The sequence below is a fragment of the Suncus etruscus genome, chromosome 7, assembly GCF_024139225.1.
Source record: "Suncus etruscus isolate mSunEtr1 chromosome 7, mSunEtr1.pri.cur, whole genome shotgun sequence".
NCBI lineage: Eukaryota > Metazoa > Chordata > Mammalia > Eulipotyphla > Soricidae > Suncus > Suncus etruscus.
In genome coordinates, this window is record NC_064854.1 from 14,405,704 (window position 1) to 14,431,805 (window position 26,102).

Here is a 26,102-nt window from a genome sequence, read left to right on the forward strand (position 1 = left end):
TCTAGAAGTTCCATCAGTTTAGGGTCTGGCAATTGGAAAACCTGTTCTTACATTGGCATAAATTCAAAAGCTGTGCAAAGATCTTAATGTCAAGTTGAGTACAGAGAGGTATATTGATGTTGTCTGTGTATTGCCAGAGGCCAGATGAGGAGGAGATGAAAGGCAGCTCTTGAACATGAAACGATTCTTCCAACTAAGATGGTATTTTTCCAGGTCTTACTCTGATGTTTTAATGTGATAGGCTTCTGTAATCAGTTTGCTTGAATCCTAGCACAATATTCTTAGATAGACAAGAAACATTTCTATAGCAGAGAATCCCAAATTTATTTGGCCTACCACCCCTTTCTCGGGGGGAAAAATCACTCAGTGCCCCCTGGAAATCTATCTCTTTTAAACAAGCAAGTGAACAAACAGAAGGTACCTCCCAGTTGTATCTGAGGCTCCTACCCATCTACCCCCACATCATTCCCACACACCTCGGGAAAACACAGTTTTTGAGATTACTTCCTGTGTGCCATGCTCTTTGGGGGAGTAAACAGTGCCACTGAGGAGAGAATGCAAGATCAAGCCTCGATTAGACAGCGGTTCAGCTAGCTCAGTCTGCTACAGGGGATCTTCTGGCAAGTGAGCATAATCCTAGTTTACTTCCCCATGAGGAAATAAGAATGTTTGTCATCCTTAGAGATAGAACCCTGCCCTTTTTTCCTAACATGGAGATTCTGGGAGAAAGGAAGTGAAGAACCAGTTAACTTTCACAGGAGGCTGATGCAAAATAGTCCCCACTGAGTGGATCCACACACTTTTAATGACCCTTTGAGCAAAGATGGTCACATTTAAAGTCACCATTCCATATTTAAATGTTCTGTAAAAGACTTTAGATTTTGAGGGTTTTAGTAAAATAACTGATTGCATCATCACTGTCATTACATCATCATTCTTGTCATCATTTCCTTTCATAGAAAAACTGATTGGAGTTTTAAAGTACTAAATAGAGAAAAACAAAACAAATACAAATGTCTGAAGGGATGCTGGTTCAATATAGTTTCAAGTTTCACCTATTATAGTAAATGTTTTGGTTTTTTTTTTGGCTAAGCAATTTTCAGAGTTCTCTGATTTATGCACTATAATTTTATATATAGAAGTCTTTTGCATGAATATAGGCATTAAGTGATTAGATTTTATATCTAGCCTTTTCTGTTTTTAACAGAGCATCAAGAAGAAAAACACAAATAAACAGGAGATGAGTACATACCTGAGGTTCATTGTCTCCCGCATGAAAGAGAGGGTGAGTCTGGGGGGGAGGAAGTGTTTCAGAATCTCCCCTGATACGTGTCAGCTCTGCTTCATTCTTCATAGATTAATGACTCAGATATTTATTTTTAGAGCAGGAGGAAGGGGAAACTGCTTTAAAAAATTAGGGACCGGAGAGATAGCATGGAGGTAGGGTGTTTGCCTTGCATTCAGAAAGACGGTGGTTCAAATCCTGGCATCCCATATGGTCCCCTGAGTGATGCCAGGTGTGACCCAAAAAAAATTTTATTTTTTTGGTTTGCTTTTTGATATAGGCTATTTTTTTGATATAGGCATTTCTTAAACAGCATTGGAACACTTGACATTTATAAATGTGACAGAATTTTCCAAAGTACCATATTTTTTGCTCTATAAGATGCACCTGACCATAAGATACACATAGTTTTTAGATGCTCTCCTCCCCTGCACTCAGGCTTCAGCTCCAGGAGGCATTTGCTCCATAAGATTGGGTGGGAGTGGGGGGTGTTGAGTCTTATGGTAAGAAAAATACAGGAACTGTTCCGAAGCCGTAAATAATGCCTCGTTATATTATGTAGTTCAAATGCATCTTGCTGGTCTTGACCACCTTTAAAATTTATGTCTCTACTGACTATTTCAGGCCATAGACCTTAATAAAAAGGGAAAGGATGGCAAACACCCAATGTACAGAAGGCTGGTGCACTCTGCGGTCGATGTCCCCACCATCCAGGAGGTAAAGCACCACTGCCCCTGCTGCTGTTGCGGTCCTGATGCTGCTTCTGAGTTTGGGTCCTGCCACAACCCGGCCCCGACTTCCTGCAGCCACTCATTCCGTCTGAGCCATGTGTCACCAGAGCATGATGTGCCATTTTTTAGAACGCCTGCTTTTAAGCAAGCTGTAGACTCTGTAAACTGGTTGGTTAGGAACAGCGTACTGTAGGCTGATGGAGCAAATATTTCAGATACAGGATTTCCTGTTTCGTTTGACCAGTAGTGCTTTGGATTTCATCTCAAGGGAAACTGAGAGCATAGAACTGGCCTGCATGCAGTCTTGAGGAGGGAATGAAAAGGAACTCCAACAGAACAAAGATTGTAACCAGAATATTTGTAATTAAAACAGTTAAGAACTGGGCAGAAGAGATAGCATGGAGGTAAGGCGTTTGCATTTCATGCAGAAGGACGGTGGTTCAGGGGCCGGGCGGTGGCGCTAGAGGTAAGGTGCCTGCCTTGCCTGCGCTAGCCTTGGATGGACCGCGGTTTGATCCCCCGGCGTCCCATATGGTCCCCCAAGCCAGGAGCGACTTCTGAGCACATAGCCAGGAGTAACCCCTGAGCGTCACTGGGTGTGACCCAAAAACAAAAAAAGCAAAAAAAAAAAACAAAAAACAAAACAAAAAAAAGAAGGACGGTGGTTCAAATCCTGGCATCCCATATGGTCCCCTGTGCCTGCCAGGGACGATTTCTGAGTATAGAGCCAGGAGGAACCCTTGAGCGCTTCTGGGTGTGACCCAGAAACCCCAAAAAAAAAAAAAAAAAAAAAAAAAAAAACAGCTGCCCTTCCTAACCTTCTTCCTTTACTGTCTGCTTGCTCCTTCCAGAGGTGCCACTAGCCCTCTAGCCTTCTGATCCCTGGAGGGCACTAACTGAATAGAAAAGAAAGACAAATATGTGATCCTGATGCTCTCAGGCACTCACAGTCCTCATGAAAACAAACTCTCCTGGTGCTAATAGCCAGAGCCAATAAAGGAGGCTGGGGTGTGCAACCAGATCTCAGACAGAGCATGTGAGGGTTGAGCATTGCACATGATTTAGGGCACCAGACAGACTCTGTCTTCATCTGATCTCTGGGACTAAGATAAAAGGCATCAGACTGAGGTTAAGTAGGTTCTTAACTATTGTATAGAGATGTTAGCATGCCTATTTTTTTTTTTTTTTTTTTTTTTTTTTTTTTTTTTTGGTTTTTGGGCCACACCCGGTGACGCTCAGGGGTTACTCCTGGCTATGCGCTCAGAAGTCGCTCCTGGCTTGGGGGACCATATGGGACGCCGGGGGATCGAACCGCGGTCCGTCTCCTAGGCTAGCGCAGGTAAGGCAGGCACCTTACCTCGAGCGCCACCGCCCGGCCCCAACATGCCTATTTTTAAGCAGAGTTCCTGAAAGTATCACCACCAGGATAAGAAAATATTGCAGGGCCGGGTGGTGGCACTAGAGGTAAGGTGTCTGTCTGCTTTGCCAGTTGTAGCCTAGGACGGACCGTGGTTCAATCCCCCGGTGTCCCATATGATCCCCCAAGCCAGGAGCGACTTCTGAGTACATAGCCAGGAGTAACCCCTCAGCGTCACCAGGTGTGGCCCAAAAAAAAAAAAAACAAAAAAAATATTGCTTGTAACTTTGTCATCTCTCTCATACAGAATATTACCTCTATTTTCCCACTACAAAATCCTTCAGGTTTCCTCTGAAATCTTTTTTTCACAATTAAAAGGAATCCTTTGTACTTATTATTCCAGTATAAGAGAAAGCCCAACTTTACTTGTTGCCTAGAGGACTTTATTTTACCTATGAGTTAGAGATGTGCATCTTTTTTATAGAAAGTCACAGTAGCTAACAGTTCTTTCACGGGTTTATTTGTTTGGGCCACACCCAGCTGTCCTCAGGGCTTACTACCCCTGGCTCTGCCCTCAGAACTCACTCCTGGAGAGGCTTGGGGACCACCTGGGTTAACTGGGATCCAACTGGGTTGGCTGTATGCAAGGCAAGTAGCCTCCCCACTGTACCATTGCTCTGGCCTGCCAACAGTTCTATTTTTTTACTTTCCTGTGTTACAAAAATGGTAAGTATGTAGCTGTGGTCTCAGAAACCGTGATGATCAGTTTACTTCATCTACAAACTCCATAGCAGCTTTTGTCCACTTCACAGACATTCAGGCTGCAGAATGCGCTTGTAAGTCAGTGCGAAGGATCTCTCATCTGCCACAGTAAACTGACGATGGAGCTGTGAGTCGCAAGAGAAGTTATGATGCCATTCTGGAAAACTGCTGTGCCCTACACTCTAACCCTTTTCCTCTAATGCACTCAATTTCACTAGTTCCTATTTGCCATTTGTTTTGCCCTCTGCAGAAAGTGAATGAAGGGAAATACCGAAGCTATGAGGAGTTCAAAGCTGATGCTCAGCTGCTTCTGCACAACACAGTGATTTTCTATGGAGGTTGAATATTTTTTTTCTTTCGTATGCATCTTTCATACCATGTCCATTTCCCATTAGAGTGAGAAATCCTGTCTATAAGCACATTACATTAAAAAGTATGCACGTAATTTTAGGTCTTGGACTGGAAGTGCTTGGTGGTATAGTGAGAGCTTGTAGAATTGACTGGCCATCATTCAAAGGCATCAGGAGTCTTGTTTGTAAAAAATTTGTGTTGTGTTAGATCAAAACAAACGCTCCCTCTGGATTTTATTTTGCTAGATTTTGTTTCAAAATTCAGATGATTACGCCCACATTTGTGTCAGACTTAAGAAAACACAGCTGCCTGCATTCATTTCATAACGTGACTGGGTTGTTGGTGACAGATGATCTGGTTTTTATTCCAGCGGACAGCGAGCAGGCTGACATGGCAAGGATGCTGTACAAGGATACATGTCACGAGGTACATTGCTGTGGTCTGTGTGGATGCCTTGAGTCTGCTCTTTGACTTCGTTTCTTATTAGACTAAACTAAGTGAAATTTTTCTTTTCATTTTTGTACTATAGCCAAATGGTATTGGGGTGGGAGGGTTGTGACCAGGTAGTGCTGGAGTAAGTGTTGGGGGGTGGGGTGGGAAGCATGGCTATCAGGTACTTAACTACTTGCAAAGCATGTGCTCCAGCATACTGAGCTATCGCTGCAGCCTCTAAAATACATCTTTAAGGGAGGCTTTTTTTTTTTAGTAGTCTGTTTTTCCTGAAATACCTGTAACCTTGCAAAAAGTATCTGCATGGATAGAAACTTAAGTTTTGTTTCCTGGATTCGTTTTAAGTTTGTTATTTAAATAATACTGAGTATCTGCTGTGTGTCATGAAATTTGTTAGGAAGATTAAGATGCCATACGAGGTTCTAGCTTTCTAGTCATAGAACTGAAATCTGAAGAGGGAAATTTGAAAAGAATGCATACCAAAAAACCCAGACAAAATATTTTTGTTTTGGGACAGACAGTGTTAAGGACTTAATCCTGGCACTATACTCAGGGATCACTCCTGGCAGGAACTTGGGAGACCATATAGAGAGCACTGAGGATAGGACCCAGGTTGGCCATATGCAAGACAAGTGTTCTAGTTGCTATACGATTTCTCTGGGCCCCCAAACTCATTTCTTGAAAGTTGTCGGAACAAGACAGTGGCAGAACAGTACTACAGTGGGTAACTTGCATGTGAAGACCCCGGTTCAATCCCAGGCACCCCATAAGGTCCTCAAGCCTGCTGGATGTGGTCCCAAAACAAAAACAAAATAAACCACAACTGCGGGACTCTCTCTGTCCCTCCAGCCTGCTGACTGTGGTGGGGGTAGCAAGATTATCTGAAGCCGTAGCATTGGGTCTAAGTGTTAGACAGTGAGAAGCCCAGTGAGGCAGAAAGTAGAGAGCACTTGTCCTCTACTCACAGGCTGTGTGGGAGCACACGGGAAAGTGATGGGCTCTTCCAGGGTTGTTTATCAAGGGTGAAAATCAAAACTGGACATGACAGTTTACATGGATATAGTGTTTAGCATATATGTTCTATAGACTAAGATAGTTGCTTCTCTTTTTCAGCTGGATGAACTACAGCTTTGCAAGAACTGCTTTTATTTGTCAAATGCTCGTCCTGACAATTGGTTCTGCTATCCTTGTGTATGTGAAAGAATTTTTTACCTCATAAGTTGGGTGAAGTACTGTTTAAGGAATATTATTTCCAGTTTGCTTAGTTTGAAAGCCCTTGTAAATGTTTTTGTGTTATACAGAGTGTATATGGTTTTAATGAGTATAAAGACTGAAACACGGCTCAAAGGGCTGGAGTGCACGTTTTTCGTGCAGGAGACATGGGTTTGGGTTTTTTCCTACCCCCACCCTATCAATCCCAGAATCACCATGCTGGGGTTAGCCCCAACAACCCAAAACATGGGGGGGAAAGGGATTGCAGCCATATATTATGTTATAATGAGAAACACTTTTAGAATAAACATTGGGTACCCTAATAAAATAAATCTTTGCTTTTATTTGGGGGCTTCCTAAGGGCATGGGGCCCAGGGACCAGTCTTAACAACTGGACAATTGAGTGCTCAGGACTGTGGCCATACTGTTGTTTCCCCCAACCCCTTGGGGCTGGAACCGAAGGTTCCCTTGTGCCTGGCCCTTAGAGCTCCCTGGCCCCTGGCTACTGATTTTACAAGAAATCTAAAGCTTTGTATATGTCTCAAACTGTATAGTTTTTCCTAAAATGACATGATTTCCAAGGGTCCTGACAGATGAGTGCCACATAGTGGCACCTGAGAGAAACTTTTCTACGAGAGGGTTACTGTGCTTCTCAAGTCCACCAGGGTTTGGTAAGTCAGACCAGGGGCTGATATCCTCCATTTCTAACAGGCTGTCAGACTACACATTTAGTGAAGTTGGTGTTCTCTCTGCCACTGATAATCACTTGGTCCTTGGCTTCGAGGGATCTTAATTCCAAAGAGAGAGGCTTTCAGACAAATGGTTTTCCTGTACCTTGTAAGAAATAAAAAGTTGTGTTGCTACTTTAATTTGGGAGGATGGGAGGTTGGAGGGGAACCACATGTGGTGTACTGGGTATTGGAACCAGGATCTGCAAGTATTTTCTTACTGTACTGTCTCTCTAGTCCTCATGTTGCTACTTACATGCAAATCTTAATTTGGACCTGGGTAGATGGTGCTCTATCAGTACTCAGGTCTGCTGATTTGGGTGCACGCACGCCAAAGCACCCCAATTTAAATGTGTTTTGGAGATGCAAAAATCAGTCTCTGTAGAGAGAAGTTACATATTCATGAGTTTTTTTGAGAAAAAAAAGAGATGCAACTCAGTGAGCTGAGAGCCTACTTGGCAATGCAGGAGGCCAGGGTTTGGCCTCTTGAGCACTGTTGGTTTGGCACAGAATCCACAGAGGAGTGTGTTATGCCAGCCTAAATAGTTAAATGTTAATGATATATTTGAAGATCAAATGTCATGTTCATATATTTTATTTCCAGATACCTAATCATGAACTGGTTTGGGCTAAAATGAAAGGTTTTGGATTCTGGCCAGCCAAAGTCATGCAGAAAGAGGACAATCAGGTCGACGTCCGCTTCTTTGGTCACCACCACCAAAGGTAACCTGCAGTGAATGCGCAGCTGTATAAATTAGGGGTTCTGATGGGAAACCTAGTTGTACCAGCTTTCTGGTACATTAGAAACACTAACCTAAAGCAGCATGTCATGTGACGAGGCAGTGGTTTCAACAAATTATAGATGGCTAGGGACATTTCAGATGTTCTTTACATTTTCAGAACAAAACAATTTCAACAACTGACTTGTTGAATCCAGAAGTCAGGTTCAAAATCCATGATTTGTCCATTTTCATAGGTTTGTAATGCCAGCCACCTGTAGGGTTTCGTTACTAACCCTGGACAAGAGTTAGCACCTTGGAACTGGGGGTACGCATGCTCTCACACACAAGGCTCTGGGTTTGTATCCTGGCATGGGGATGGACATGGGGTGGAGGAGTCTCACTTTGTGGAGTAAGTGCAGTTTCTTTATGATCTTAATATCTTCTGTGTGCATATATTTGTAAGGTGCTATGTACCATCTAGACTAGAGCTTCTGTTATTGGGAGCTTGACACAGCAGTACTCAAATGTATTTTTATTATGTGTGTCCTAAGTCTAAAAACTGTTACTATAAAGTTACTTTGCATCTTTAAGTATTCCATGTAATAGCTGCTATGACATAGGACTACAAAGTTATAGCTGCTGCTGCTGCTGCTTTGTGATGTCAGTAAAGAAGGAAAAATGATTGAAGGAACTTAACATGATTTCCAAATCATACTGCAAGTGTCATACTGACCATATGGAGCATCTCTTCGTGCCTAGAGGATGATGAGGACCTGTGCAGTTATTAGGGCAAAGATGCTACGAATGAAGGGCTTCATTCAGCCCCCTAGTGTTTATTGCTTAGAGTGGTAGAGTTGAGCCACACCTGGCAGTAGTATTCCTGGCTCAGTGCTCAGCACCTTGTGGTGCTAGAAAAGGAACAAAGGTCGTTCATTTTAAAGGCACCCACCTGAACCCGAACCATGAGGGTTTTCTTAGTCATTTATTTACAAGAAATATATGAATATTGTAAATTTCAGAAGTGATTGTTTTTCCATAGATCAATGGTTGCTCACTGACAAGAGACATTAAATAATGAGACCATAATTTAATATAAAATGATTGTCCATTGTAAGACTGCTAAGCGGTAATTTTTATCATCCATGCTCAGTATTGCATATTCAGTTTGTTTCAATTTCCCATGTGCTCTGAAATCTTTAAAATGAGTGCTTGGTAAAGTTAAGCCTTAAAAATTGGACCCTACTATACAGTACTCAATTTGAGGAATATATCCTATAAAAATTATACTTAAGCAACTTGTTATATACCTGGAAGAAATGGCCCATATAAGCCATTAGAGCAAGTTTTCATTAATCTTCATACCAAAAAAGACTTGCAGAATCATTTTTATTTCTAGGTTAGTGGTATTAAAGGGTTTACATTTGAGATGTAAATACCAACAAGTCTTTCTCAGTTGTCTCTCTGTTTTTAAATATAAATGAGCAACAAAGGACCAGAGAGATAGTAGAACAGGTAGGGTGCTTGCTGTGCACGTGGCTGACCCATGATTTGATCCCCAACTTCCCATATAGTGTTCTGAACCCTTCCAGTTATGGCCCAAAAGCCAAAGAAACAAGTCACAGCAACAACTTTCAGCAAATGGTTTGGGGACTAGAGAGATAGTACAAGGGTAAATAAAGGAGCTTGACTTACACATAGGTCTGATCCTCAGCATTAAATATTCCCCCAAACATTATTAGGTGTAACCCATTTCTTCTCCACCCCCATACGCTCCCCAAAATAAAAGACTTTGGATGAGTCAAGAACATACTAGTCTCACCCTGATTAACAAGCAGCTTACAGCTTCTAAAAGAAGATAAAAGTGCACTGAAGTGAATTTTGCAGGACAGGAAGGGTTTTATGCCAGAGGGAAAAGGCAACTGTAAAGGCCTGACCATGTTAGTGTGTGTGTATTTGGGTGGCTCAGACCAGGAAGAGCTGGTGGGAAATTTGGGGGGCAGTGGGTTGAATGCATTCATATGCCCTTTTCAGATTGCTCATCCATCTTAGGCTGTGTAGAGTCAATACAGCTAGATTAGCAGATTTGCATACAGATAGAGCCCTTCTCTTTTATTAGGCTTTATTTTGCTGCTGTTTGGAGGCCACACCCAGCAATGCTGGGGATCTAACCCGAGTTGGCTACATGCAAGGCATGCACTCTACCTTCTGTCCTGACTCTGGTCCAATTATTAGACAGACTTAAATACTGAATCATTTTCTTTCCTTTTTCTTTCTAGTAGATCAGTATTCCTCAAACTTTTTCTGACTGTGGCCCCCTAGTTGAGGAATGCTGGATTAGGTAACAGTGATACTTTTACAAAATGGAATCTGGACCAGGGAGCTCAGTGGGTTGGTGTGTAGGTAGGATGGAAATGGATGAAAATAATGTGAGCAGTTTGAGAATGCTGATGACTAAAAAAAAAAAAAAAATCACCTCACCTATCTCTTACTTGATAAATTGAATTTCTATTCATACAGAATAGCCTCAGTAAATCAGAATTTTCTGTGCATAAAATCTCACTGACGGTTTAGAACCTTCTGACTACCTTTATTTCTTCCCACAGGGCCTGGATCCCCTCTGAAAACATTCAGGACATCACAGTAAATGTCCACCGGCTACATGTGAAGCGCAGCATGGGTTGGAAAAAAGCCTGTGATGAACTGGAGCTGCATCAGCGTTTCCTTCGAGAAGGAAGATTCTGGAAGTCTAAGAATGAGGACCGAGGTGAGGAGGAAGCAGAATCCAGCATCTCTTCTACCAGTAATGAGCAGGTGAGTGAAAACTTCATTCAAGTGTGAGGTAAGTGCATGTCTCATTGTAATGAGGAGATTCTGATCTCGCCCTCCTTTTGATTTTGGCTTTGGGGCCATACTTGGCTTGTACTTGAGCGTGCTCCCCGACAGTACCAGGGGAGTCTGTGGTCTCAGGGATTAAGAACAAACCTGCCATAGGCAAAGCATATCTCCCTGGTCTCCTATCCCTTTGTATAAGAGTCAGCCAAAGGAATCAGAACCGATCCGAAAAAACAACCAGAAAAACCTGGCCCAGGCCATGCCTGCTGTGTGAAGGCAGAGCAAGCACATTGGTCCCTGGCCCAGGCCTGCTATATCTATACTTCTGGCTGTCCGTCCTGAAGTGAACAGTCGGTAAGTGGTAGCTTCGTGGTTTTGAATGAGCTGATTAAAAATGGAGCAAATCCCATCTCATTTGAGGGCCTGTGCTGGCATCTTCAATAGAGGAGTTTCCTAGTATCTAAATAACAAGCTGTTATTTTTGTGATGCCTTCAGCTAAAGGTCACTCAAGAACCAAGAGCAAAGAAAGGACGACGGAATCAAAGTGTGGAACCCAAAAAAGAAGTAAGTCGCCTGCCTTGCAGTGTCCAGGTGGCAATTAAAGGAAATTTTTTCCAAATCAAGGTACTTAAATTCACAGATACTTGTGAAATGCACTGTCATCAAATAATATCAACCAAGGTTGACCCCAGGCTCCTGCCCTTGCTGTTCTCATCTGCTGAGACAGCTCAGAGAGTCCAAACCACTTAAGCCACCACTGGCCAAAATCTGGCTTAGTTGAAAGGCATTGAGTTGTTATTTCTTAGAATTGAGTTTTCTCATAGCAGTACTGTTACCATTAAGTAGTTTTTAGTGGGGCCACACTTGGTAGTGCTTAGGGGATCCAACTCAGCATCTTGCACATGTTAAGCATGTGCCCCACCTTTGGCGCTAGCTAAGTATCAGGTCCTCTCATTTTAATTTTAGATGTAAAATATTTTATTTGTGGGGCTGGAGAGATAGCATGGAGGTAAGGCGTTTGCCTTTCATGCAGAAGGTCATCAGTTCGAATCCCGGTGTCCCATACGGTCCCCCATGCCTGCCAGGAGCAATTTCTGAGCCTGGAGCCAGGAATAACCCCTGAGCACTGCTGGGTGTGACCCAAAACACACACACACACACACACACACACACACACACAAATTATTTGTGAATAATTATCTTCTAAATATTTGTCCACAAATTTCAGCTTTATTAAGAGAATCTCTATCCAATTAGAATAACATGTACACCCAGCATTGCTCAGAGATTATTCTTGGCTCTGCACTCAGTGGTGCTCAGGATGGGTTACATGGGATGCCAGGGATTGAACCTGGGTCAGTTGCATGCAACTGCTATACTATCGCTCCAGTCCCAATTAGTCAAACATTTATTTTGTTTTGGAACCATTCGTGGTGCCAGGGATCAAACCTGGTTAAGCAACCACCTTACCCACTATACTACTGTACGATCGATCTCTCTAGCCCCATGCACATGTTTCAATCTGGACATTGTCTAAATACATATTTAATGATGAAAACTTGGGGGTTGTAATATCAGAGAAGTGACTTTTAAATTCATGCTAATTTCATGTTTTATGACTTATAAATTCACAGTTAAAATTATAGCATTAATAAGTTATGAGTTTATGTTATTAGAATGCTTATTATTAATTGCTATGGCTTAAAATTGAAAATATTTGTAGTAAAAATACAAATAGAATTTACCATCTAATTTTGGTATTGGGATAGGGTTGAGTATCATCTAGTGGTATTCATGGGACTGAGTGATGTGGGGCCCTCATATATATATATCAACCCAAGGAGATATTTCTCCAACTAGTATTTATCATCTTATATACCCAGCAGCACCAGGATCAAATTAGGGTTGGCAAAATGCGAAGCAAGTGCCCTAACTCCTGTACTATCTTTATGGTCCCAATTGTATTTTAACTAGCAATTTATATTTATTTATTATCCTAATAAAAGATATTCTTGAACTAGTAAATTCTGCGCTTTATAGATCTAAGTATTTTCCTTACTTTTAGGAGCCAGAGCCTGAAACTGAAGCAGTGAGTTCTAGCCAGGAAATTCCCACAATGCCTCAGCCAATCGAAAAAGTCTCAGTGTCAACTCAGACCAAGAAGTTAAGTGCCTCTTCACCCAGAATGCTGCATCGAAGCACCCAAACCACCAGTGATGGAGTATGTCAAAGCATGTGCCACGACAAATACACCAAAATCTTCAATGACTTTAAAGACAGAATGAAGTCTGATCATAAGCGAGAAACTGAGAGAGTCGTACGAGAAGCTCTGGAAAAGGTAAAGTAGCGCCTGGCACCCAGATATGAGGAAAGAATCTATCTTCTACACAGTCTGGCTTCTCTCTCTCTCATCTATAAACCACGTGGCCCATTTTTAAAACTAGGAATATACAAGGAATATAATAATTTACAGTCTTTAAACTAATAAAGATAGTCTCTTGGTGCAAACCATATTTGACAGTTACCCAGCTTGGGTTGGTTATTTCATTTACTTTAAGGCACTCCTATTTCCTATCTCAGGGCTTTGTAAACTTAATTTTTACGTCATGCTGGATATATGGGTATATAAAAATAGGTATAGAAATCAAATTGATATAATCACTAAATTAGTTTAAAACATAAAAAAAATTTCCATGATTTCATATTCTATTATGTATGGTTTGGACCACAGTTTGCAAAACTAGGTACTAAAGAAAACAAAAGGTGCGTTTTTTTCACCAAAAAATGCCTTTCAGCTCTCGGTGCAATAAACAGCAGAGTTATATTGTTTAGATAGAAATTGCAATTCAATCTACTGAGTTTTGTTTGTTTCAGCTGCGTTCTGAAATGGAAGAAGAAAAAAGACAAGCTGTAAATAAAGCTGTAGCCAATATGCAGGGAGAGATCGACAGAAAGTGTAAGCAAGTAAAGGAAAAGTGTAAAGAAGAGTTTGTAGAAGAGATCAAGAAACTAGCGACACAGCACAAACAGCTGATTTCTCAGACCAAGAAGAAGCAGTGGGTAAATACCATATTTTCTTAGAGTGATTACTGACTGGAGCTTATGCCTCAGGTACAGTAAAAGCAAATCTCATAAGCTCAAATACAAAGATGTGAGCTTTAATTTTAAAGTGAAGTTTATTAAAAGTCCCTATTATCCTTCAATTCGATTATTGCTCTGGATTTTGTTAACTTTTCCATAAATTACTTTTGCTTGGTAAGTAATATCAGTAATTTCTGGTTAGTAATATTGAAATCACAGTCACAGATTAAGGATTTTCAGACTTTGCTGCTCTGAATAACCATATAGTAGATTAGTAATGACAGCAAGTAACATCTCACTGGCTCAGAAACCTAATCAGAAGGTTCGTTCATTTTCCATTGTCTTCCTACCCACATGGATTAGATTCTTCTGAATATGTAGATCACAGTTTACTCTAGGTTGGGTGTTTGTTTGTTTGTTTTTCGGGTCACACCCGGCAGCATTCGGGGGTTACTCCTGGCTCTATGCTCAGAAATCACCCCTGGCAGGCTTGGGGGACCATATGGGATGCCGGGATTTGAACCACCATCCTTCTGCATGCAAGGCAAACGCCTTAACTCCATGCTCTCTCTCTGGCCCCAGATTTTTATTTTTCTATTCATTTATAGTAATTTGCTTACTATTTTTAGTTTAAGGGTTTTCCATCCCATCTCCCATCGTGTCTGAAAACATTTACATTCTCACAGCTGTGATGTATCTCATTGTGGTATTGGATTTACCTTTCCCAGATGACACATAATGAATGTTAAGCATTGTTTTTCATCTTTTCAGTGTGTAGAAGTAGTTTTTCACATTGCTCATATTTACTTGGTTTCTTAAATTGTGAGTCTTTTGGCTCTAATTCCCCTCCCCTGTTGGAAATAGCTTTTCCAGTTAAGATTGCCTTTTGCCTTTGGTTTGGTTTGGTTTTGGGTCACACCCAGTGGTGCTCAGGGGTTACTCCAGGCTATGTACTTAGAAGTCGCTCCTGGCTTGGGGGACAATATGGGATGCCGGGGGATCGAACTGCGGTCCGTCCTAGGTTAGCACATGCAAGGCAGATGCCCTACCATTTGCGCCACTGCTCCAGTCCCAAGGTTGCCTTTTTATTTTGGAGATGATTTGAGGGACCACGATGGAGTTAAGTGTAATGCAGAATTATGGGTTAATCCCATTTCTCAATCCTGTGCTGGGTTTTTAATCACTGGCATTTGTTTTTTAGTTTGATGTCATTTTATTCACTTATTTCTGCTTATGGTTCCCTTGCTACATAAAATGTGGTTTGTTGGAGGGGAGGTTATTTTTGATTTTGGAGCCACACCTGGCAGTGCTCAGGGGTTACTCCTGGCTCTGCACTCAGAAATCGAACCTGGCAGGCTCTGGAGACCATATGGGATTCCGTGGAATCGAACTTAGGCCTGTCTTGGGTTTGCCACATGGCAAGGCAAATACCCTACCACTGTGCTATCACTCTGGCCCATAAAAAGTGATTTTAATGTTAATGGTCTACTTTGTAAAGCATCATTCTTCATTTTATCCAGACTACATTGTGAAAATTATTGGAATACACGTAAACATTATGAGAAAAGTAAAAACACTTGTAAACATATGGCAGGTAAGTAAAGGAAATCCTAGTATATATAGAATTCAGTAGAATATCTGACAATCACTAGGTGGAAATTGAGATATGCTCACGGTCAGAACATGCAGATAACCCTAACTTTTTTTTTTCATCCTTGCAAAGAGTACTAAAAATTGAGTAAATGAGAGTGGAGGCATAGAAAGAAATGTGAGGTTAAGGGCTAGAGTCAGTACAGCTGGTAGGGTGTTGGCCCTGCACATGACTTACCCAGGTTCAACACCCCAAATGATCCTCTGAGACTTCCATGAGTAATGCCTGAGTGCAGAGCCAGGAGGAACCTGAGTATAGCTGGCGTGACCCAAAAAAGAGAAGTAAAGGTAAGATGATTATCCTGTTTGCAGCTGACCCTGATTCAGTTCTCTAGCATTACAACTGGTCTGGTTCCTGAGTAGTGATTTAACAATCTTTTTTTTTTTTTTTTGGGGGGGGGGGGGACCACACCCGGCGGTGCTCAGGGGTTACTCCTGGCTGTCTGCTCAGAAATAGCTCCTGGCAGGCACGGGGGACCATGTGGGACACGGGGATTCCAACCAACCACCTTTGGTCTTGGATCGGGTGCTTGCAAGGCAAACGCCGCTGTGCTATCTCTCTGGGCCCTGATTTAACAATCTTAATCACCATGCTAGTAACCTGCCGTTTTAGTATTGGTTTGTTACCCTTTTTTCCTTTCCTCTTCTGAATTTGGGGGGGGGGGTGGTTTGGGAGGAGGGACACAACCAGCAGCACTCAGGAATGGGGCGACCATATGGTATGCCAAGGATCGAACCCAGGTCTGGTCCTGGGTTGGCCACATGCATGGCAAACACCCTACCTGCTGTGCTATTGCTCCGGCCCTAGATTTACCGGTTTTTTCCCTGCCCATTCCATAGATGGCACTCTAAGAGGCCGAATTACGGTCTTTCTTCCTAATTTTCCCTCAAGATATTGCATGACCATATTACAAATAGAGACATTTCCAGTTCTGCCTTATTGTTTTTTAGAAATTTAAGTCTATTGGAAAGTAGAAGATATAGAAACTCCCCAGTTGGGGAGGGACTTAGAATAGGACTATGTTCAGTTCTGCTTCTTTTTTGGGGGGGCAGGGGGAGATATTTAGGCCATTCCTTATAGTACTCAGGAGACCACCACCAAATGTGGTGTCAGGAATCCACTGTGGGTTGCCTGCATGCAAGGCAACAACCTTAACCACAGTACTGTCTGTGCAGCCACCCGTTTACTTCTTTATCCTATCTTTGGGGGTAAAGAAGAGACAGTTAATATCTCTAAGATCTTGCTACAACATGTACATACATCTTCTGAGTTACAATTTGCATGCAGTAGCTTGTGAGAGATATACCCTCTATAACTGAACCTGATTTTCTCCTTTCCCCAGTTTGTTAATTGTGCCAAGGATCAGCCTCACGTGTAAACACAGTATCTTCTGGGTTGTTTCTTAAACTACCTAGTCTTTGGTTTTGGCTTCCAAAGACAGCTCTGGTGGCCTCTTGATGAAGAGGTGTTATCACAGTGGCCCCAGCCTTCTGTATTATCAGAACTGGATAAAGAGCCCAATGTTTGAAAGTCTGAGAGCACTGTATCATCCAAGATGCTTCTCAAAGCTACAAGTTTTCAATAGATTCCAGAATACTAAAATTACCTGCTTTAAGTCAGATTGCTTCTCCACCATCTTCCCAACATCCTCTCTTTGTAAAAAAGAAAAAAAAAGAAGGAAAAGCAAAAAGAAATTCCATAGGAGGGGCTCAATAGAGATGAAAAGGGTAGGGTTCCCAGGTAGCTTATTATATTGGTTGGTGTCTTGTTTTATTCTCGGGACATAAAATGTGCATGGAGGCTCTTGGTGATCTGTTTTGTGTGTGGCCCCAGGTTTGTAATAGCGTGCTTTCTTGTCCACAGTGCTACAACTGTGAGGAGGAGGCCATGTACCACTGTTGCTGGAACACATCATACTGTTCCATCAAGTGTCAGCAGGAGCACTGGCACGCTGAACACAAGCGTACCTGCCGCCGGAAAAGATGAGCCAAGGCTGGTTCTTCCTGGAGCGTTTCCATGAGGACTCTTCCCAGACACAGCGGTTTTTGTTTCCAAGAAGCCAAAATTGTTTAGAATTTGCTTCCCATTTTGCACCAGCCTTTAAACACTTTTCGTGAAGAAATTTTGCACAGTAGTTTAAATCTTTTGTTAGTGCTCCTCCAGAGTTTTTTGGAGGGTATAAGTAACATCAGTGGAGGGTATTATTTTAAATAAATTTTAATTGAGAATTTGTTGCATTTTCAGCAAATTTTAAAATGTTTTTAGGTTTTACAGAGATTTTAACCTTTGAACAACAGATCTTTAAAAAAAAAACAGCAGGTGAATACAAGTGAGTTTAAAGAGACACATTCAAAGTAATCTATATGCAAGATCTGTGTCAGAAAGAAAACATACTACCTGGACGTGAACTTTATAACTGAACCTGGTTGAGCTGGTTTTGTTCAGCTTCCTTCACTGTTTAAAGGCATTATCTGTTGGTTATGCCAGTGGGTACATGATTGAATTTAGGGAACAGGGTTGACACAGCAGGTGCTAGTCCTGCATATTTTTTCTTAAATATTTCCCAATTGTGTTTTTCATTATTTCTTTTCGATATATAACTTTTATAACAAATTATTAGCTTTGATCTTGTAGTTTAAAATTGCAGGGAAACTGGGGTAATCTTTTACTGAGCTGGATCTTAGAGAAAAATGAATATTTAAAATTTAAAGTTTGCACATTTCATCTTTGTCCTAACATGAGTGCTTGTAACAAAAACAAGAAATTTAAAAAGCCAAAAACTACCTTTATCCATACCTGAAATTATAGATGAGGCATACAAATTCTTCTGAGCTTCCCTCCCTCCCAAGTATCATCTAATTGCCTATTATATGGTGTCATCTCTTAGACTGTAAGGTAAAACTAAAAGGAAAGAAAGCACTTACATTTCACAGGAGCCGTTATGTTTGTAGTAATGGGCCGTTGCCTACAAAAGAACTCCATCACTGTACACAGAATGAAGAATAATGCATGTCAATTTTTCTTGTATTAAAGATGCCGTGATTTGTAAAAAGTCTGTATTTTGCGGAATGTCTGGATTAAGAAGCATTACCAATAGGAATGGATCGATAGTTGGTTTGTGTTTTTTTTAAATATAGATATATAAAATAGCCAGGAAGAGTTAACCCTTTTTTTAAAAAAATTCAGATTTTTGTTGTTTTTTTTTAAAGACTGATCTTAGACCAAGTCCAATTTATCAATTATATTTTAAGGTTAGAGAAATAATTTGTAAATATTTATTTAGACCTCTGATATTTATTAAAGCAGTCACACACAGTGGAAGTGAAATATCAGGAGAAAAGCCTTTAAAAAGTTTTCTCCGGGTTTTTCAGGGTCACTCTAAAGGGGAAAACAGAATCATCTTCTGAGAAATGGTCCTTCATCCAATCCTGATGCTGTTGCAAGTGGCGGTGACAGCGAGTACCACCCCTGAAGTGTGCAGTGAGGGGTACTTGGGCCAGGGTCCTTCCTTGTTTCATGATCAGTTGGTGTTAGCACAGTCTGATCTAACTGTGGTCTGATGAAGACATTGTAACCGGGAATTCTTACCTTCAGTTGTTTTAAGTTTTAAAACTTCGATCCAGCCCTATGAAAGCAAGTTATTGTGGAAATATTTTTGGTGTAAAATCATTCCAGAGTATGTACTATTTAACTGATAGCTGCATGAAAGTAAGATTCGTGTTACTTTGGCTTTTTTGTCTCCGTTGACACGGTTGCACATTTCCAAGTTACTACAGCGTGAAATCTGTGTTAAAAAAATTTTTAAAAGATTGTGGCCTGGTTTTGTAAAAGTTTTAGGTAAAATTACAATTGATTGTTTTAGGAATCATTATTAAAAATTTTTCTGCAAATCATAAAGCTATATTGAGGTGTTGAGCTTAGCCACTATGCACATTGTAATTATTCATTGTGGCTGTCCAGTTTTATGATGCATTCTGGCATTTTGTAAGCTGCTCTGACTAGCAATATATAGATTCATTACTGTGTTAACATTGGTTAAAATAAATGTATTTAAAAAAAATGCTGGTTTAAATAAAGTGTTGGTTTAATCCATTGCACTGTACGTAACACAGCCATAATACATTGCTGACCACATAACATAGGTTATCAGTTGGGGGTTTGTTAGCCTTGATTTAAAATTACTGCATTCTGGAGCCTAAGAGATAGCATGGAGGTGAAGCGTTTGCCTTGCATGCCATGCAGAAGGTCAGTGGTTCGAATCCTGGCATCCCATATGTCCCTTGAGCCTAACAGAAGCGATTTCTGGGCATAGAGCTGGGAGTAATCCTGAGCACTGCAGGGTGTGACCCAAAAACCAAAAAAAAAAAGAGAGAGACTAGAACTACTGCATTTTGAGTAACATTTAAATTTACTTAAGCTGAATTGATTTTTACTGTTGTTATTATCAAAATATCAGATCTGTGTGGCAATAAAGCCTTTTTTTTTTCTTCTTTTTTTTTTGGGTCACACCCAGCTATGCTCAGGGGTTACTCCTGGCAGGCTCAGGGGACCACATGGCATGTTGAAATTCGAACCTGGATCCGTCTACCCTACCGCTGTGCTATCACTTCAGCCCAAAGCCTGCTTTCTTAACACTTAGGGTAGGCTTGTATACACGTAGAAAATTTTCTCATAGACATTTGAACTTTGCTAAGGTTGTCATTTTTCAGGGCCAGCGAGGTGGCGCTAGAGGTAAGGTGTCTGCCTTGCAAGTGCTAGCCAAGGATCAGGACCATGGTTCGATCCCCCGGTGTCCCATATGGTCCCCCCAAGCCAGGGGCAATTTCTGAGCGCTTAGCCAGGAATAACCCCTGAGCACCAAATGGGTGTGGCCCGAAAAAAAAAAGGTTGTCATTTTTTTTTTTTGTTTTGGGCCACAGCTCATAGTGTTGGGACATGCCTTGTGGTGCTCGGAAGACCATAATGAGATGCCAAAGATCTAAGCCGGGTCGGCTACATACAAGGCAAATGCCCTCCCCACTGGGCTATTGCTTCGGCCCCATGGAATCATTTTCCAATACATCTAAATCCCAGCTGCTTACATTAAGCTGATTGCAAACCTCACATGAATGTGGGAGTAAAAGGCTCCTGACCGTTCCATGACCAAAAATTAACTTGTGGGGCTGGAGCAATAGCACAGCGGCAAGGCATTCGCCTTGCTTGTGGCTAACAGAGGATGGACCCCGGTTCAAATTCCGGCATTCCATATGGTTCCCCAAGCCTTCCAGGAGCGACTTGTGAACCCAGAGCCAGGAGTAACTCCTGAGCATCACTGGGTGTGACCCAAAAACGAAAACAAAAAAAAATTAACTTGTAAGTCAATCGTGAACTAAGTTTTAGGTGTTTCTGGCAGTATTTGGTTTCTGGTGCCTTTTTTGTTTTGTTTTTTTTGTTTATGGGCCACACCCAGCAGCTGGTGCATTTCTTAAATGAAATAGGGTCATGAATACAAATTTTCAGAAGCTCTAATGGTGCAACTCCACTGCAGTTTTGCATATTTCCAGGTCAGATTTGCATTCTGTGTAGACTATCCCACATTGAAGATTGCTGTTTCCCTTTGGTGTGAATTTGGTGGCTGTAGACATTAAGATCACCCAGAGACATTGCTGGCACCAGCTTATGCGTTGCTATGGAGATGCCCTTTCCTAGACCTGCATATTCACAATGGCAGCCCTTCCTTCAAGAGATCTACAAACACATACATGCTTAGAATATGTTGCATGAAATTTGTGTCTTAAACTATCTGTAGGCTCTCTACCAGAAGGATCTGGTTCCTCAGATATAAAATTGCTGATGTGGGGGAAGCAAAGGCATGATGATTCCCAGGAAGTACAGTGGAGTGCTGTGACTTCAGACCAGTCTTAAGGTCAGCCACCCCAGAGTCTTGTTAGAAATGAAGTCTGACTCTTGGTCTTGGGAGACTAGAAATGGCAATTGTCACTTCTCATAGTCATGTCCGAGCATTTTGTGAGCTAAGATCACTTTGTGTGTGTGTGTGTGTGTGTGTGTGTGTGTGTGTGTGTGTGTGTGTGTGTGTGTGTGTGTTTTGGGTCACACTCAGCACTGCTCAGGGGTTATTCCTGGCTCCACCTCAGAAATTGCTCCTGGCAGGCACGGGGGACCATATGGGACGCCGGGATTCGAACCGATGACCTGCATGAAAGGCAAACGCCTTACCTCCATGCTATCTCTCCTGCCCCAAGATCACTTTTTTTTTTTTTTTTTTTTTTTTTTTTTTGGTTTTTGGGTCACACCCGGCGATGCTCGGGGAGTTACTCCTGGCTGTCTGCTCAGAAATAGCTCCTGGCAGGCACGGGGGACCCTATGGGACACTGGGATTCGAACCAACCACCTTTGGTCCTGGATCGGCTGCTTGCAAGGCAAACGCCGCTGCACTATCTCTCTGGGCCCCCAAGATCACATTCTTAAAGGTGAGGTTTTAGTGGGCATGAAAGCTAATGAAAGATTACTATAGCAATAAATTCTAAATTAAAATATGTAATGTAAGACATAGCTGTAACTTTTGAATACTTAAATAGCCACAGGTGAAACTATTTTGAGGCTGGAGAAATAGGGAGAGAGAGTATAATATAGGTAGGGTGCTTACCTTATCTGGATCCCACCCTCAGTACCCACTTGCCCCTCCGCCCTGCTCTGCCTGGAATGATTACTGAGCATAGAGCCAGGAGTAACTCCTGAGCATCATAGAGTGTACCTCGAAATAGCTTTGTCTCCAGGAAAGTCCACCCATCAGCAACACTGTATGTCACTGTTAATTCACTGACCACCTGTCATTAACCACGTTAGAGGATTCATTATCTAGGAATTGACAAGAAAAATCCAGTCTTGTTAGAATTTGAGCTTTCAGAACTTAGGAATCATGCTGTCATTAAGTTCCAACTTGGGCTGAACCAATAGTACAATGGGTGCTTGCCTTATACATGGTCTGCCTGGGTTCAATGCCTGGCAACCCATATGATCCTCTGAGCTCCAACAGGAGTGATTCCCTGAGCACAGCAGCTGTGGCTGATAAAAAAAAAAAGGGATTTTTTTTAACTTCTGTCAGTTCAAGTAGGCAGCTCTAAAAGGAGCCTGAGGGTAACTGTCTCAGTAGGGCCTTTGAATACTTTGATCTAGTTTGTCTCCCCTTACCTGTGAGGCTGAGCAGTGGTGCTCAATAAGAACTTGTTACTGGGCCAGAGAGAGAGCACGGAGGTAAGGCGTTTGCCTTTCATGCAGAAGGACGGTGGTTCAAATCCTGGCATCCCATATGGTCCCCTGTGCCTGCCAGGGGCGATTTCTGAGCATAAAGCCAGGAGTAACCCCTAAGCGCTGCTGGTGTAAACCCCCCCCCCCAAAATTGGGGCCGGAGAGATAGCACAGCGGCATTTGCCTTGCAAGCAGCCGATCCAGGACCTAAGGTACTTGATTCAAATCCCGGCATCCCATATGGTCCCCTGTGCATGCCAGGAGCTATTTCTGAGCAGATAGCCAGGAGTAACTCCTGAGCACCACCGGGTATGGCCCAAAAACCCCCCCAAAAAAAGAAAAAGAATTTGTTACCAACCATGTTGCCACAAATTCCTACAGCTCCTTGAAAACTAGGTACAGCTGTTTAAGACACAGAACAAAGGGCAGGCACTTTCCTTGCACCTGGCTGGCCCAGGTTTAATTGCTAGCATCATATACGGTTCCCTGGATCCCACCAGGAGTCAGAATCAGAATCCCTGAATCCCACCCTGAGTCAGAGCCAGGAGTAAGCCCTGAGCACCACTAGGTCATACCCAAACAAGAAACAGGAACCTGGGGCTAAACCTCAGGAGCAGAGAACAGAGTGTGATCTTTGGCATCGCTCCATCTGCAAGTGTAATCTGGTGGCACTGCCATTAGGATACTGGAATTGCTAGTGCGGCCAAGTGTATACACAAATATACATACAGACACACACACACACACACATATGACCATATCAACAATGAGAGGAGAAGAGAGGAAAGTGGTTCCTACTCCAGGAAATGAATATAAGAATGCAAAATAAAACTAAGAAGACAGGATGTTAAATGCATCGTTACTTCATTTAGCAAATTTGAACTTGAGCCTGTTCAGATAGAGCACACTTATTTCCTCCTGGTTGCCAATTAGGTATAGCTTTCTAATTATATAACAGATGCAATGACAATAAAATACAGGGTACAGAGAAAACAGAAAATTCAGTAGAGGAATCCTTTAAAAATATGTAAGTAATATGGAAGGAGAAAGGCATCCCAGGTGTCCCAATCTCACCCTATGAACATTTCATTTAATATCAAGGAAGTTATGAAAGGAAAACCAGTCTCAGTTACAGAAGTGTGAGAGATTTGATCTCAAAAGAATGCCAGCAGGGGGAACATGATTCCAAATTTAAGAATAGCTTGAATAGGGGCCGGAGAGGTAGCGCTAGAGGTAAGGTGTCTGCCTTGCAAGTGCTAGCCAAGGGCCGCGGTTTGATCCCCTGGCATCCCATATGGTCCCCCCAAGCCAGGGGCAATATCTGAGCGCTTAGCCAGGAGTAACCTCTGAGCATCAAATGGGTGTGGCCCAAAAAAAACAAAAAAAAAAAAAGAAAGAAAGAAAGAAAGAATAGCTTGAATAGCATCCAGAAGCCTTGAGAGTACAAAGCAGCAGGTGACACAGAAGACTACTACAGAGATGCCCCATCCAGCAAGGGAGAGCAATACAAATGTCACCAGCATGGTGGTGACATGAGATGTTCTATGTCTAGATCTGCCAGGGTCACAAGTTCATCCAGGAACAAAGGACCTTTGTGGCAACTGCAGGGGGCCTAGAAGTCTCTCAGCACCTGTGCACTGTGGGATGGAAAAAGACTGGCAGGCCTGAACTCACCTCAGTTTCTCCTGCTGTAGTAGAGACCCTGAGTGGGACAAATGGCCAAGAAGGGGAAGACACAGGAAATCCGGCCTTTTCCAGCAAGCCTAAGCCCTCCCCCCAGTACACACACACACACACACAACACTGCCAAGAGTGGGACAGATGGCCAAGAAGGGCAAAGACACAGGAAATCTGGCCTAACACACACACACACACACACACACACAATGAGAAACTGCCCAGGGTGGGACACGCACACACACGAGAAACACTGCCCAGGTTGGGACAGATGGCCAAGAATGGGAAGACACAGGAAATCCGGCCTTCTCCAGGAAGCCTAAGCTCCCACCCCAGCACACACACACACACACACACACACACACACACACACACTACACATGCGTGCATGAGAAGCACTGCCCAGGGTGATTTCTGCACAGCAACAAAGTCTCTAAAGTCTCTTGTCTGCAAGCATGGTGGAGGGGATGAACACCCAGATGCCTGAGCCAGTAGGACTTAAACCTGCAGGACCCAGTTAACAGGTGGGTCCTGCTTAGCTTCAACGAAGAGGAGAAAGCTTAAAGAGGATCTAGAAGGCAGAGAGTAAAAAGTGGCCATTCTATTGATGTGTTCCTGAGTACAACACCAGAAGTCAGGGCAATGAAAGGGGAAAAATTTAAAAAACACCCTGGACTTCATAGAAATGGAAAGATTTTATATAGTTGGTCTAGATTCAGTGGTTTACCTATACCCTGAGTTCAACCGCTCAGTAGTGCACATTTGATCCTGGGTTCATTCCTGAGCACACCAGGCACACAGAGGTGGGAGTGGCCCTCGCTGGGCATCCACCATCAGTTCTACTGACAGAACTGTGGCAACAGACTGACCTACCCTGCTTTAAGAGATGCCAGGAGCAGAGAGCGCTGGCAGCTGCCCAGGGAGGGAGGTTAGTAGACAAGGTCCACTCGATAGGCACATGAGACTAGATCAAAGAACAGTGTTTTCCTTCTTCAAAAAATCAACTCATTTATGGGCCCGGAGAGATAGCACAGCGGCGTTTGCCTTGCAAGCAGCCAATCCAGGACCAAAGGTGGTTGGTTCGAATCCCGGTGTCCCATATGGTCCCCCGTGCCTGCCAGGAGCTACTTCTGAGCAGACAGCCAGGAGTAACCCCTGAGCACTGCCAGGTGTGGCCCAAAAACCAAAAAAAAAAAAAAAATCAACTCATTTAGATTCAGAAACAAATCCCTTCTGCGAGGAAATTTGGGGCTGGTGAGAAGTCAACAGACTGGCTGCAAGCTTGATGGGGGGGGTGAGTCCTTGGTGTTGTGTATGTAAATATTTTATGGAATTATTATGTTACTGACCGTACCCTGATCGGTGATTGTGCCCTACCCTAGGGTGTGACCTGGCATTCTGCCCCCACCCTAGGGTGGTGCCTGATTCTGTTTCCACCATTGGGTGGTATCTGATCCCACCATTGGGTGGTACCTGATTCTGGGGGATAAAAACAAGGGTCTGTGGAAGGCGAGAGGCTTTTTGCTGGAACTAAGGCTGAGACTTTGGACTTCAGTCTTGTCTACCGAATAAAGCTAATATTTCCACAAGCCTGTCCTCGAGCTGTTTAATTGCCATTTCACCTCAGAACCATCGCCTGGACGGGGTGGCAGATGCGTGCTCCGAGCTGGAGGGGAAAGACCTCATCCTCCATCCCTCCATCAGTCAACCTCTTCAGGAGCTGACTTGCAACATAATGGCGTCCGAACAGGCTGAACCTGGACCCTCAATAACTGTAAGTGAAATACCTCATTGGAAATTTCCTCTGCTGACCATTAAATGGTTTCTGTGGTTAGTCATGTGGATTCTGCCACCTTTTTGCTTACGCATTGGTTCTCTAGCATACAAGTGGATTATTCCATTTTGTTTAAAACTAATTGGTTTTGATTAAGGACAATCACTGCAGTTGGATGGTTGTCGTTTATATTTCAAATGAAAATTGCATTGTCTCCAGCCAGCCGTCATAGTTTGTGGA

The 26,102-nt window shown here is 42.6% G+C and overlaps 1 protein-coding gene across 6 annotated transcripts in view; it reads left to right on the forward strand.

The window, feature by feature from the left end:
* ZMYND11 (zinc finger MYND-type containing 11) overlaps positions 1–19,255 on the forward strand; it is a 93,988-nt gene extending 74,733 nt beyond the window's left edge. For 4 of the 6 annotated variants that reach the window (XM_049776235.1, XM_049776234.1, XM_049776238.1 and 1 more), the window contains 11 exons: positions 1,208–1,285; positions 1,910–2,002; positions 4,386–4,473; positions 4,857–4,912; positions 6,050–6,127; positions 7,481–7,599; positions 10,202–10,409; positions 10,927–11,055; positions 12,497–12,769; positions 13,306–13,491; positions 17,027–19,255. In XM_049776235.1, the coding sequence (XP_049632192.1) occupies positions 1,208–1,285; positions 1,910–2,002; positions 4,386–4,473; positions 4,857–4,912; positions 6,050–6,127; positions 7,481–7,599; positions 10,202–10,409; positions 10,927–11,055; positions 12,497–12,769; positions 13,306–13,491; positions 17,027–17,149 (1,431 nt within the window). In that variant the 3' untranslated portion in view covers positions 17,150–19,255. The remainder of the gene's footprint in view (positions 1–1,207; positions 1,286–1,909; positions 2,003–4,385; positions 4,474–4,856; positions 4,913–6,049; positions 6,128–7,480; positions 7,600–10,201; positions 10,410–10,926; positions 11,056–12,496; positions 12,770–13,305; positions 13,492–17,026) is intronic. The other 2 variants (XM_049776236.1, XM_049776239.1) reach the window with 1 other exon arrangement.
* Positions 19,256–26,102: the final 6,847 nt, after the last annotated feature.